Source organism: Oratosquilla oratoria, chromosome 19 (genome assembly GCF_046742065.1).
Source record: "Oratosquilla oratoria isolate Oo_2021 chromosome 19, ASM4674206v1, whole genome shotgun sequence".
Lineage (NCBI taxonomy): Eukaryota > Metazoa > Arthropoda > Malacostraca > Stomatopoda > Squillidae > Oratosquilla > Oratosquilla oratoria.
The window spans coordinates 40873964-40889140 of record NC_134795.1 but is presented as its reverse complement, the minus strand read 5'-3'; the positions used below and the strand labels follow the sequence as shown (position 1 = coordinate 40889140).

General features: G+C 46.8%; 1 protein-coding gene across 1 annotated transcript in view; it reads right to left on the bottom strand.

The window, feature by feature from the left end:
- Positions 1–13515, bottom strand: part of LOC143035850 (uncharacterized) — a 145701-nt gene extending 132186 nt beyond the window's left edge. The window contains exon 1 of the mRNA XM_076202928.1: positions 11737–13515. Coding sequence (XP_076059043.1) covers positions 12776–13285 — 510 coding nt within the window. The 5' untranslated portion in view covers positions 13286–13515 and the 3' untranslated portion in view covers positions 11737–12775. The remainder of the gene's footprint in view (positions 1–11736) is intronic.
- Between the last annotated feature and the right edge of the window lie 1662 nt (positions 13516–15177).

Below are 15177 nucleotides of genomic sequence, written 5' to 3'. Positions count from 1 at the left end.
GGGGTGGAGGTAGAATGTAGATTGAGAGAAGCGAGTAAATGCCTTGATGGATTGAAAAGTGTAATGAGAAATAGATATCTGGGAACGGATGCTAAGAGGTTATATGAATGAGTGATTGTGCCAACAGCAATGTATGGGGCACAAACATGGAACATGAGAGAGGAAGAGAGGAGCTTGAATATGTGCGAGATAAAATGTCTGAGAAGTATGATAGGGGTTACTAGGCTGGATAGAGTAAGAAATGAGGAGGTGAGGAGGAGAACAGGGGTGGAAAGGGAGCTGGGAGATAGGGATGATGAAAGAGTATTAGGATGGTTTGGACACATGGAAAGAATGAGTGAAGAAAGATTTGTAAAAGAAGTGTGGAAGGCAGAGGTAGAAGGAGTGAATATGAGGGGGCGTCCTAGGATGAGATGGATGGATGGGGTGAAGGGGGCATTACAAAAGAGAGGAATGTCTGTGGAGGAAGGACGGGAGAGGACAGAAGATAGGGGTGAATGGAGAAGGGTTGTATATAGATGATGCTGTGATGCATGAGGGGGAGTGGGATGGGGATGGGGGGTGAGGAAGTATGTATGAGAAAAAAAAATTGACACAGCCCAAAGGGATTTCTCCCTGTCTTCTCCTTTTCTGCATGGGGGGACGGAGAGGGGGGTCCCCGAATTTATGAAGCGGCCTAGCTGTGGATGTGCTGTGTCTTGCAACACTGCTTCTGACCCAGGGCAATGGACAGGATGCAGGGATGACCCGTCATCCAGGAGGTACCAAGATAAGAGGGAGGGAGGAGGGTGGAGGGGAGTGGAATATTTAGAAAATGGAATGGGTGGGAGTGGTTTCTATGCCTTTTTCTTTTTGGCTACCCCCCCCCCCGTGTATGGGGGGAAAAAACCTTTGGTATATATATGGTATATGTATGTACTACTCTCATCTTTCTACCAATCAGGAAGTCCTCCATCCATTTTAGTAGATTCCCTTGTATCCCTCCTATATGTTCCAGTTTTTTTTTTATAATTTTTGTGTGGTACTTGTCAAAAAAACATAAGAACATAAGAATAAAGGAGACTGCAAGAGACCATAAGGCCTACACAGGCAGTTCCGTATCCATCACCACCTGTCATCCCCATCCATACAGTTGGCTAATATTTCTTTTATTACAACTGATAGTTTCAGCGCTTACTACATGGTTACTAAGTTTATTTCATTCATCGACCACCATATTAGTAAACCAATTCTTGCCTATTTCCTTCTTAAATCTAAATTTGTCCTGTTTATACCCATTACTGCGAGTCCCGCCCCGTTGTTTTATTATGATGACCTTGTTTGCATCACCCTTGTTATAACCTTTGATTGACTTGAACACTTCTATTAGATCACGCCGCACTCTGCGTCTTTCCTGAGAGTGTAAGTTAAGGTGCCTAAGCCTCTCTTCGTAAGGCAAATTTCTGAGTCCATGTATAATTTTGGTCATTCTTCTCTGTACTGATTCTAGTAAATTAATGTCCATTCTGTAGGACGGAGACCAAAATTGTACGGCATAGTCAAGGATGGGTCTAACTGTCGCTAGATAGAGTTTAATAATTACCTCTACACTTCTATTCGTTACCGTCCTAGCAATGAAGCCTAATGCACTGTTAGCTTTATTTCTGGCGCTAATGCACTGCTTCCTGGTTTTAAGGTCCGGACTCACCAGAACTCCCAAGCCCCTCTCGCACTCAGATTTTTCTAAAAACGTGTTATCTAAGCTGTATCTAATTTTGGGGTAGTGTAGCCCTACGATTAACACGCTACACTTAGAGATATTAAAGTTCATTTGCCATTTCACCGACCATGTTAACAATTTATTAAGATTATCCTGCAGAATCTCTGCGTCGTCTCCTGACCTAATTAGGCGCCCTATTTTAGTGTCGTCCGCAAACTTACTAACATCACTATTTATCCCATTGTCTAAGTCGTTTATGTACATAATGAATAACAAGGGACCCAAAACAGGGCCCTGGGGGACCCCGCTAGTAACATTGCCCCACCTAGATTTTATTCCATTTATGGTGACCCACAGTTTTCTGTTACTAATCCAAGCTCTAATCCATTCTAACACTTTTCCTCCTATGCCATGGGCTTTGATTTTATTTAGTAGTCTCTGGTGTGGCACCTCGTCGAACGCTTTGCTAAAGTCAAGGTAAATAATATCGTAATTATCATTGTTATCTGACGCCTTATATACTTTAGTGTAAAAGGATAGAAGATTAGTCACACATGACTTACCCTTGGAGAAACCATGCTGTGAATCATGAATTAAATTATGTCCTTCGATGTGTTATCTGAGTCTATTTACTATCATTGATTCTAGCATTTTTCCTATAACCGATGTCAAACTGATTGGTCTGCAGTTGCATATAGACAATCTATCTCCCTCCTTAAAAACAGGAAAAACGTTTGCCTGCAGTTGGCACAAAACCAGTGTCTACTGATTTATTGAATAATTCAGTTAACTGGTCGCAGATTTCAAATTTACACTCCTTAAGCATTCTTGGAAAAAATTTCGTCTGGCTTTTTGTAAGTCTAGGAAAGCACAATCAGCCCATTCATTCCTTTCTTGCACTATGTCTATTAATCTTGAGTAGAAACATTAAGTTTGTGATACATGATCTTCCTTGTCTGAACCCAAATTATCTTGGGTTTGATATATTGTTGTCTTCCAGGTGTTTTACCTGTCTATTCTTGACAATTTTCTCACAAATTTTGGCTATAGTGCTTGTTAGTGAGACTGGTGTTTTTTATATGTTGGGGTATTGGCTGCTTGTTATTGTGGCAAAGTAGCATGCAGTTGATACTTTAGGGTCTATATGGGGCGCCCCTATGGACCAGAGCCACACATCATTTTGTCTATGATAGAGGAAAACTCTTCATAGAGAAATGATGACAATTTTATACTACGACTGCCCCTCCGTTATGCTGTCCCCCAACCCCTTGCTGCTGTCCTGTACCATTTCTCTGAGTATTCATTTTCTGTGGTGGGGGAATTCCCTATGGTGGGGGGAAAAGAATACTGCCACAAAGTAATTCCCACTTGGATCGTATGAGGCGAGAAGAAAGGGACAGGGATTGGGACTAGGCATCCTTCTCCTTGTAGCCCCATAGGGGACATTCCTAAGATTTGGGTCTTTTAATGTGCGTGGATATGGTACAGATGAGAGTAGAAGGGAAGAGATAGGTAGTATGTTTGTGAGAAGAAAGATGGATGTGTTGGCTTTGGTTGAAACTAAGTTGAAAGGGTAGGGTGAGTGTAAGTTTGGGAGTGTAAGTGGGAGGTTATTAGGAGTGAAGAGAGGGTGAGGGAGGGAAGGGGTAGCTATTCTAGTAAGTGAAATGTTAGGTAAACGTGTAGTGGAGTGGAAGGAGGTTCCCTCAAGGATAATGTGGATGAAGGTGAAACTGGGAAAGGAGATGTGGGTCTTTGTAAGTGCATATGGACCTGGCAGTGAGAAGAGTGTAGAAGAAAGGGAGGCCTTTTGGATAGATTTAAATGAGTGCATAGAGGATTTAGGGGGAAATGTCAATGTAATAGTACTGGGAGACCTTAATGCTAGGGTAGGAAAGGAGCCAATTGATGGAGTGGTTGGGAAATCTGGAGTTCCAGGAAAAAATCGTAGTGGAGAGTTGATGGTGGAAATGTGTCTAGAAAGAGGGTTGATGATAGCAAATACAGTGTTTCGGAAGAAAGTCAAGCATAAGTACACATGGGAGAGGGTGGTGGATGGAAGGGTGGTAGATAGAGCGTTGATGGATTATGTAGTGATAAATAGGATTATGATAGGAAGAATTAAGGATGTACATGTGCTAAGGGAGAGGGTGGGGGAATATCAGATCATTTTCTGGTGGAAGATAAGTTGAGAGTGGAGGATAGATGGAGAAAGAGGAAAGGGACAAAAGGTAGGGAGGTGCTTAGAGTGAACTCTTTAAATGAAAAGGAAAAGGAGAAGGAGTACAAGAAGAAGCTGAAGGAGGAGTGGGAGGGAGGGAAGGATAGAGTAGAGGTAGGTGTGGAGGAGGAATGGGGATGGTTCAAGGAGGGAGTCACAAAGTGTGCAAGGATGGTGTGTGGAACAAGAAGGACAGGAGGAAATAGAAGGAAGGGTAGTGAATTGTGGGATCAGGCAACAAAGAAGGTTGTAGAAGAGAAGAAGTGAGCTTTCACAGATTGGTTACAAAATAGGACGTGGGAGTCATATGAGAGGTACAAAGAAAAGAAAAGAGAAGCAAAAGGTAAAGGAGGCAAAGAGGAGAGCAGATGTGAAATGGGGAAAGAATATGACAGAAAATTTTGAAAGTAATAAAAAGATGTTTTGGAAAGAAATAAAGAGAGGAAGAGGAGGCGAATCAAGTAGAGAAGAAAAGGTAAAAGGTGCAGATGGAGAGATGATAATGGAAGAGAAGGCAGTAAGTGGAAGATGGGCAGAATATTTTAGGGAGTTGCTAAATGTGAAGGAGGATGGGGAGGGAAAGATAGTTGCAGTGGGAAATGCTAAGAAAATGACCGTGATGAATGAGGAAAATGGAGGAGAAATAAGGAAGGATGAAGTGAAGGCAGTTGTTAAGATGATGAAAGCAGGTAAGGCACCTGGTCTGGATGGATGCCATGCAGAATGTAAAAAAAAAAAAAAGAAAAAAAAAGAAAAAAAGAAGAAAAAAAAAGGAGGTACAGTGATGGTGGACTGGCTGGTGAGGTTATTTAATGTTTGCTGGAGAGAGGGTAGAGTGCCGGAGGACTGGAGGAGTGCCTGTATAGTTCCACTTTACAAGGGAAAAGGGGACAAGTGTGAATGTAGTAGTTTCAGAGGGATTAGCTTGTTAAGTGTAGTTGGGAAGGCTTATGGGAGGATCTTGATTGAGAAGATTAGGAGAGGAACAGAGGGAGTAATTGGTAAGGAAGAGTGTGAATTTAGGACGGGTAGAGGTTGTCTAGATCAAATCTTTGTGGTAAGACAAATATCTGAGAAAGCTATAGGAAAGGGGAAGGATGTTTTTTGGGCTTTTATGGATCTGGAAAAGGCTTAAGATAAGGTAGACAGAAAGGCACTGTGTGAGGTTATGCAGATATATGGGATAGGAGGAAAGCTTCTAGGAGCTGTCAAGAGTTTTTATGAGAGTAGTAGAGCTTGTGTCAGGATTAGAAAGGGAGAGAGTGAGTGGTTCGAGGTAAAGGTGGGACTTCGTCAAGGATGCGTTATGTTGCCCTGGCTGTTCAACTTATACATGGATGGGGTAGTGCGAGAGGTAAATGCAAGGGTAGTGGGTTAGGGACTGGAGATGGTTAAAGAAAATGGAGAAAAGTGGGAGGTGAGTCAGCTGTTGTTTGCGGACGACACTGCGCTTGTGGCAGGATCAGAGGAGGGATTGAGGAAGTTGGTGACAAAGTTTGGGAGAGTATGTGATAGAAGAAAGCTAAAGATAAATGTGGGTAAAAGTAAGGTGATGAGATGTACAAGAGGTGAAAGTGGCAGTAGACTGGAAGTGAGCATTAAGGGAGAGCGAATGGAGGAAGTGGATAGTTTTAGATACTTGTGTGCAAATGTGGCAGGAAAAGGTGGAGTGAAGGTGGAGGTAGAATGTAGATTGAGAGAAGCAAGTAAATGCCTTGGTGGATTAAAGAGTGTAATGAGGAATAGACATTTGGGAATGGATGCTAAGAGGAGACTGTATGAAGGAGTGATTGTGCCAACAGCACTGTATGGGGCAGAAACATGGAACATAAGAGAGGAAGAGAGGAGTTTGAATGTGTTTGAGATGAGGTGTCTGAGAAGTATGATGGGGGTTACTAGGCTAGATAGTGTGAGAAATGAGGAGGTGAGGAGGAGAACGGGGGTGGAAAGGGAGTTGGGAGATAGGGTTGATGAAAGAGTATTAGGATGGTTTGGACACATGGAAAGAATGAGTGAAGAAAGACTAGTAAAAGAGGTATGGAAGCAGGCGCGGATCCAGGGGGGGGGGGGGCTGAGGGGGCTGAAGCCCCCCCCCCCCAAATTTGTTCTTCCATGAATCATTGTAAGTATGTCATTTAATCGATTTTAGTACTTTCTGATGTTTTGCCAGGTCCGGGGGTTAAATATCCTTGTTTGCAGGGCGATTGGTGCAAGAGAAGGTGGTATCATCAGTTTCTGGAGTCTTCGCCATCATGATGGACGAGACGACCGACGTTTCAGGGAAAGAACAGGCCACCATTTGCGTCCGTCACTTCAGCGGAGGTCAGCTAAGGGAGGACTTCCTTGGCTTTGTTCACGCCAAGGATCTGACTGGGGAAGGCCTGGCTCGCCTCCTGCTTAGCACAGTAAAGAGTGTCGGCCTCAACATGGGCAACTGCCGTGGCCTCTGTTTTGATGGTGCCATGATGGGAAAGTTTCGCGGGTGTGCAGCTGTGGTACTGCGAGAATACCCGCTCGCAAAGACGATTCATTGTTTCAGTCATCGTCTCAACCTCGTCTTGACCAAGGCCTGTGGCACCAAGGAGGTAAAGCTCGCTCTCCAGACTCCCAGCGAGGTGTATAACTATATCTATTCCTCAAACATGCGCTCGATGAGATTTACTGAGCTCGTAAAAGACCACACGTCCACGAAGCGGAAGAAGCTGGTCAGCCTCTGCGACTCAGTCATTGTGTTTATGGAATTCCTGCCAGTTATTGCCGTCTTTCTGGAGAACGAGAGCAACTCGGACGCGACGGCGGGACTACTACTGATAGCAATCCGAGAGCCGCGCTTTCTGATTGGTCTCGCCGTCGCTGAGTCTGTGCTAACTCACACTGTGGAGCCGAGCCGAGAACTGCAGTCCCCTATGGTCGATCTAGTCTCAGCGTACGCTACGATTGGTGATGTGGCGACGCATCTAAACAAGACCCGGGAAGGTGCACTGACCAACTTCCAGGACATCTTCAAGAAGGCAGAGGGGCTCCTCCAGGAGATCGGTTCATCACACGACACCATTCCTGTACCTCGAGTTTGCAAGCGCCAAACGCAGCGAGCGAATTTACCCTTCCAGACAGCTGAGGAGCATTACCAAAGATCTGTATATGTCCCATTCCTCGACCATGTATTGACTGAGCTGCAGACCCGGTTCGGGAATGATACTATTCCTGTTGGTTTCAAGATCAAGAATCTGCTCAGCAGCGCTGACGGAGATGTTGCTGCTGTACTGGAAGCGGCAAAGGTTTATGAGGCTGACATGGAGACCTTGAGCCTCGTGAAGGCGGAATCAGAGCGCTGGTATTCAACAACAATGAAGTTCGAATCCATAGGAGATGCCCTGGCCCACGCCCAGACCCGAATTTATCCGAACATGGCCACGCTCCTCCGAGTTTTGATCACGCTCCCAGTCTCGAACGCAGAGGCCGAGCGTTCATTTTCAATCCTGAAGCGACTGAAGACCTACCTAAGTAATACTATGGGTCAAGATCGCCTCAACGGCCTGGCGCTACTCGGCGTTCACAATGACATCAATATTGAAATAGACAGTGTAATCAATGTATTTGCCCCAAAAAAACAGGAGGTTGATGTTCGTGTGAAATCCCATGAACAATGCTGTGTGTTATTATTTCTTTGTCGCGGCTCGTGCCGCTTAAATTCTTCTTATCGGCTTAAGAAACCTGCACAGCGAAGCTATAGCGATAATCCCATACCACACTCCTGGTCATATGGCCATTTCCCGAAGGTTGAGTGTGGTTTGAATTTTCCGCCAAAATCATCGGAAATTTAAAATTCCCGGCTCTGTGCAGGCATGCGCATTATCGACCCCACCCCCCCCCTCCCTATCCCCTCCCTTCTTACCCGGCTAGCTCGAGCCGGGCGTCGCGTCACTTCAATGAGAAATGAAGGCTTCGCCTGTGGGAGGAGGGAGGGACCCTAAATCTGTGCAGGTTTCTTAAGCCGATAAGAAGAATTTAAGCGGCACGAGCCGCGACAAAGAAATATTATCGGCTGAAAGAAACCTGCACAGCGAAGCTATGCATGAGACGAGGACAGGTGGGAGGAGAGGTGAAGCCTGATCAAACCGTTATTACATGTGTCTTTCCTATGGGAGACTTATTCATTTTATCACTCAGTAGAGGGGAGAAAGAAACGTCAAGTACCCACGCCGAAGAATGTGACATGCACAACATTGCACTGTTCACACAATGCGTAAATTATACGAAATTTGTATCCTGTTCAACGGTTCCTGGCCCCTCCCCACTCCTCGGTCGCCCTTTGCCCCCTCCATTTTTTTGAGATGAGAGGGGTGGAGCCGTTTCCATGGCGACACATGGGACAGGGGCGACCGAGTGGTAGAGACACCGTGTCCCCAAGGGAGTCGTCGATGTCCAGTCCCTAGGTCCCGCACCCGCTCCACAGAGTGGGTGCGGAGAAACTCCAGCGATGCCACAAAGTCCCTGATGCTGTGGGCGTGCGGGGCATGGCCCGGGTCGGCTCTCTCCCAAAAAGCGGAAGGGCAGGTGCGCCCGGGACCTCGGGGTTAGGGGAATCCTAAATTTCGAGTTGTAGAAGAGATGATCCTCAGAAATCTCTTCCGTGTGGTCCACGTAGTCTTCGAACGCACGGACCGGGCGCAGTGGATGTGGGCGTCCTCCCTCCCGGAAGGATTGTATTCTGAGAGGGCCGATCATGTCGTCCGCTCGGCCGTTCCTGGCCAGGAATGTTGGTGATGGAGAGAGGGTTAGGGCCGAGCTGTCCTCCTCCAGTTTGGAGACGGACGGGTGGCGGGTGATTGCCGCCAGCTGTGAAGCCCTGTAGTCCGTAGTCAAGGCGAGCAGAAAGGCGACGCGTCGAGGGAAGTGTTCTTCCTCCATAATGGCCCTTTCGAACGCCAGGTACTGCAGAACACGATGCAAGGACCAGGCCAGGACCGGTTGATGTCTCGGCTCTCTCGAGGCGCTGATCCCCTTCATTAGGAGGGTTCACGCCCTCTGTGGCACTCGGATGTTCATGCCAAAGCGTAGCGGATCAGTGAGGGCTGTATAATGAGGCAAGATAGTCGCCGGTGCCCTGTTGGTGGAGGTAGCCAGCCAAGTCAGGAAGTCCGGGACCATGCTGGCGGAGATGGTCACCATCGCGCGTCTCCGAAGGCAGTTCCGGAATCTCCGTCAGCAGGACCCACACTGCCGCACTGAGGACGGAAGGTGAGCTCTGAGCATCTTGTCTGCTGCCTCTGTAGAGAAGAGTTGGCTGAGAGCTCCCCGTAGAAACTCCAATTATCAAGTTGGAGAGGCGCGGTAAGGCTGTTGGCTAGGCAGGCTGACCCCAGTAGAAGGGGAGAAGGGCCCCATCTCATTAGCTCCCCGAACCACGGCTGGGTTGGCCAGTAGGGAGCTATCAGGAGGACCTGACCCTTGAAGGATCTGAGGGTCTGCATCACCTTCAGGAGGACTAGTGTCGCTGGAGGAGGAAAATGAATACGTACCTCCAGCTGTTCCAGTCCTCCGTGAAGGCGTCTGGGCCTCCTGTGCGTGTCCTTTGGATGCAGGTGAGGTAAAGGGGGAGCTGGGTCGTGTTTGGGGAGGCAAACAGGTCCACCTCTGGGGTGCCGTAGCGGAGGGAGAACGACTCGAACACTTGTGGGCGTAGTTGCTACACTACGTAAATCTCTTGAAACCTGGATAGAGCGACCGGTGTAGGGCCCCCGACCGAAGCCAGGGACGCAACAACCTGTGGAGTGCTGAGGGTATCGGCCCGGGCAGGTCACGCGGGAGAAGCAGTATGCTCCTGTCGACCTCTCGTACCAGCCGTCGGCGCCCCAAGCGGCTCAGTGGAAGGGCCGGGGTCGCAAAGTTGAGGCAACCCCCCCCCCCGCCACCGAAGGAGGGAGGACGTGTGAGAGAAGCACGCTCTTTTGCCGCAGGGGAGCACCCGAAGGACGCTGACTGTGTCCCACTCAATCCCGAGCCAATAAAGTCTCTGTGTGGGAGCAAGGGTAGACCCGTCCCAGTCCACCCCGAACTCCACGTCCGCCAACACACTCAGAGCCACTGAGATGTCGGCCGATGCACCCTTCCCGGTGGGCAAATGCATCAACTAGCCGTCTAGGAACCTGAGTGTGGAGACGCTTGCTTCCGTCCAGCGTACGCCTACCACTCTCACTAGTTTCGTGAAGATCCTCGGGGTAAGCGAGAAACCGTGGGCGTTAGTCAAGAGGCTTCGTCCTGGGTGAAGACGTTCCCTGAGCGTCTCCCACGAAGACGGGCCTGGACCCTCGGTATGTATCCAACTCACCCCAAGTCTTCCCGCGGGAAGTTCTCGAAGCCCGTGGCGAGCGTCTTCATCCAATAGTGTGCTATGGCAATTTGTGACGTCTCATCACCCACAAGCGGACTTCTATATGTTTAATACCTAGTGACATCATGTGATTATACTGTGACGTCACCGGATTGATCATGGCGCCATAGGATCGTCTCGTGACGTCACAGGGACACAAATTGACGTCATAGGACTACATGGTGACGTCAATTTATCACATAATGACGTCATCTTATCATACCGTGACATCACTGAGTCACAGTGAGCGTTGAAATAAATTTTGACATGGTAAAATTCTGGACCATCATGACTGTAGATTAAATTAAGTTGAATAGGAAAAGTCATGTTCATTTCGACCTAAGTCACAGTGAGCGTCGAAATTAATTTTAACATGGTAAAATTCTCGACCATCATGACTGTAGATTAAATTAAGTTGAATAGGAAAAGTCATGTTCATGTTGACCTGAGTCACAGTGGGCGTTGAATTAGTTTAACATGGTAAAATTCTTGACCATCATGACTACAGATTAGCTTAAGTTGAATAGGAAAAGTCATGCTCATTTCGACCTAAGTCACAGTGAGCGTCGAAATTAATTTTAACATGGTAAGATTCTCGACCATCATGACTGTAGATTAAATTAAGTTGAATAGGAAAAGTCATGTTCATGTCGACCTGAGTCACAGTGGGCGTTGAATTAATTTAACATGGTAAAATTCTTGACCATCATGACTACAGATTAGCTTAAGTTGAATAGGAAAAGTCATGGTCATTTCGACCTAAGTCACAGTGAGCGTCGAAATCAATTTTAACATGGTAAAATTCTCGACCATCATGACTGTAGATTAGCTCAAGTTGAATAGGAAAAGTCATGTCCATTTCCACCTGAGTCACGGTGAGCGTCGAAATTAATTTTAACATGGTAAAATTCTCGACCATCATGACTGTAGATTAGCTCAAGTTGAATAGGAAAAGTCATGGTCATTTCGACCTGAGTCACAGTGAGCGTTGAAATTAATCTTAACATGGTAAAGTTCTTGACCATCATGACTATAGATTAGCTTAAGTTGAATAGGAAAAGTCATGTCCATTTCGACCCGAGTCACAGTGCGCGTCGAAATTAATTTTAACATGGTAAAATTCTCGACCATCATGACTGTAGATTAGCTTAAGTTGAATAGGAAAAGTCATGGTCATTTCGATCTGAGTTACAGTGAGCGTTGAAATTAATTTCAACATGGTAAAATTCTTGACCATCATGACTATATATTAGCTTAAGTTGAATAGGAGAAGTCATGTCCATTTCGACCTGTTTTTTTTTTTTTTTTAAGGTCAAGGCATTTTATTTATGTAATACCTAGCACTTTGCGCCAACTTAAACTGTACTATTTAAAACTGATTTTCCTCTTCTCATTACACTAAATGATTGTAGTTTCTTTGAACTAATTTATACTCATTTTAACTATCACTAGACTCCCTAAGTCTAAAGTTCTTTTGTGTTTTACTTGGGGGTGGAACATCAGGTAAGTCATCTTTAAACTCAAGCCAAGTGAAGTTGATAAGAGGTTGGCTGTGGCTCATGAGAAGGGCTGGGTGGTGATTTTTTTTTTTTTTTTTTTTTTTTTTTTTTTTTTTTTTTTTTTTTTTTTTTTTTTTTTTTTTTCAAGAAACCTGGAAGGAGGGTGGTGCCGTGAGGCGTTAGAAGACCATTGAAGCTCGGAGGTATGGGGCTGCCGAGGCCTGATGATCCTCGGGGAGCCACCCTCCGTATCATAAGACACGTCCCCTTGTCCTCCAAGAGGCCCGGGTTCTTACCACGGACGACTTGAGGACGTATGGGGAACGGAGTACGAGTGGAAAAGGTCAAAGTCTACGCCTAGGGCCTGACAAAGAAAGTTATAAGGCGTTAAAGGACCATTATTGGTCGAAGGTATGGGGCTGCCGAGGCCTGATGACCCTCGGGGCGTCACCCTCCGTATCATAGGACACGTCCCCTGGTCCTCCGAGAGGCCCGGATTCTTACCACGGACGACTCGAAGACGTATGGGGAACGGATTACGAGTGGAAAAGGTCAAAGTCTACGCCTAGGGCTTCACAAAGGGAGCCATTAAGGCGTTAGAGGACCATTATTGGTCGGATGTATGGGGCTGCCGAGAGGCCTGATGACCCTCGGGGGCACCCCCTCCGTACCATAGGACACGTCCCCCCGTCTTCCGAGAGGCCCGGGTTCTTACCGCGGACGACCCGAAGACGTATGGGGAACGGATTACGATCGTATAAGGTCAAAGTCTACGCCTAGGGCCTGACGAAGCAAGCTATGAGGCTGTTAGAGGACCATTGATGACCGGAGGTTTGGGGCTGCCGAGAGGCCTGATGACCCTGGGGGGCGCCACACTCCGTACCATAAGACACGTCCCCCTGTCTTCAAAGAGGCCCGGGATCTTACCACGGACGGCCTGGAGACGGGGACGTATTGCGATCGTATATGGTCAAAGTCTACGCCTAGGGCCTGATACAAACCGTGAGGCAATAGAGGACCGATGATGGTCGGAGGTATGGGGCTGCCGAGAGGCCTGATGACCCTGGGGGGCGCCACACTCCGTACCATAAGACACGTCCCCCTGTCTTCAAAGAGGCCCGGGTTCTTACCACGGACGGCCTGGAGACGGGGACGTATTGCGATCGTATATGGTCAAAGTCTACGCCTAGGGCCTGATACAAACCGTGAGGCAATAGAGGACCGATGATGGTCGGAGGTATGGCGCTGCCGAGAGGCCTGATGACCCTGGGGGGCGCCACACTCCGTACCATAAGACACGTCCCCCTGTCTTCAAAGAGGCCCGGGTTCTTACCACGGACGGCCTGGAGACGGACGTATTGCGATCGTATATGGTCAAAGTCTACGCCTAGGGCCTGATACAAACCGTGAGGCAATAGAGGACCAATGATGGTCAGAGGTATGGGGCTGCCGAGAGGCCTGATGACCCTGGGGGGCGCCACACTCCGTACCATAAGACACGTCCCCTGTCCTCCGAGAGGACCCGGGTTGTTTACCAGGGACGGCTCGAAGACGGGGACGGATTGTGCTCGTATAAAATCAAAGTCGAAGAATGGGACAAACCAGCAGCCAAGCGGAAAGCGATAAAACTAACAGACGATTAACCAGCAGGAAACGGGACCGCCTGCTCCCATGTGGGCAGCGAGTTCACCACTCCGTCCCGTTTCCGCGATCTAAGTGACGCGACGCCCGCCGCCTGGCTCGAGCTAGCCGGGTAAGAAGGGAGGGGATAGGGAGGGGGGGGGTCGATAATGCGCATGCCTGCACAGAGCCGGGAATTTTAAATTTCCGATGATTTTGGCGGAAAATTCAAACCACACTCAACCTTCGGGAAATGGCCATATGACCAGGAGTGTGGTATGGGATTATCGCTATAGCTTCGCTGTGCAGGTTTCTTTCAGCCGATAATAATGTAATTTAGATACTTTTATTAACAGGTTCAGAAGTTCATACACGTTTTTGTTTGTATTTCTGTTTTTTAAAGCTACTTTTATTTTCTATTACTTCCATGAGTCCATGTGCACTAACACTACACACGGATCCTGCAATAATTTCTCTCTATGCGAGAGTATACGCGTGCCAGTGCCTTATCACTGACTAGCACAAGCGTGTAACAATATAAAACGAATATACATTCTATTATATATGTCTAAAATACAGAAAAATCTGAAAAACATTATTAAGTTAAGTATACCTCAGACTTCTGATACATCAGACTACTCAGAGGAAGGAATTCAGGTTAGCCCCCCCCCCCAAATTTTTATCCTGGATCCGCCACTGGATCTTCAGATATTTCAAAGGAACCACTACAGTTGGACTGCTCTATACTAATGATGATGTAAATGAATGTGTAGGTTTTGCTGATGCTGACTGGGCTGGCGATAGATCTGACCGTAAATCCACATCAGGTTATTGTTTTAGGTTTGGGATTAGTGGACTGATTTCTTGGCGCTCAAACAAGCAATCGTGCGTTGCACCCTCAACTGCTGAAGCTGAATATGTAGCACTATCTGGTGCAGCACAGGAAGCTGTTTGGCTTAAATATTTGCTGACGGACTTGAAACACAATTGTCAAAGTCCTATAACTATCTTTGAGGATAATCAGTCTGCTATAGTCCTTGCGAAGAATCAGAAAGATAATTCTCGTACTAAACATATTGTGGCGAAATTGCATGTATGAATGTTGCATAGTATGCCTGGATGGTTGGTATGCGTGTAAGTGATGCGTGATGTCGGAGAGTCGAAGCATAAGCAAGGGGGTATGTAGCGGGGGTGTGCGTGGGGGGGATGCCGGGGGTGGTCCCAGCATCGCCTGCCATACCCTCGCATAGAGAGAGTAGGCCTAGCATTGGTGTTGAACACACGTGTAAAATCCTCATGTTCGCTAAGCAGAATAAACAAGAGAAGACTGAACTCCTGCCTTTCCCTGATCCGGACAATTGTAGGCGTGAACTTGTCTTTAACTCGTGATTCCATGATCACGGCCCACGAGAAAGAGAAAAAGGTGAGTTAATGTACAGTACATGCGAATACGTAACAATATTGATATAAATTTCATTTTGTGAGATAGTTGATCAATAACAAAACCATTGGTGTGAAATATTGTCCAAGTGATACTATGATGGCTGATATATTAACCAAGGCATTCCCTGTAGATAAGTTTTAGAAGATTAGAAAAGGGATGGGAATAACTGAACAAAAAATTAATTAATAGAATTAAAAAAAAAACAATACAATCTGAGAAGGAGTGTTGAAATATAAATATTTATTATTGTGCATCTTGGTTTTTTTTCACTTGATTTATTGTATAATCTGTACTTAATTTGCAGGTATAACAAAGTTCAGT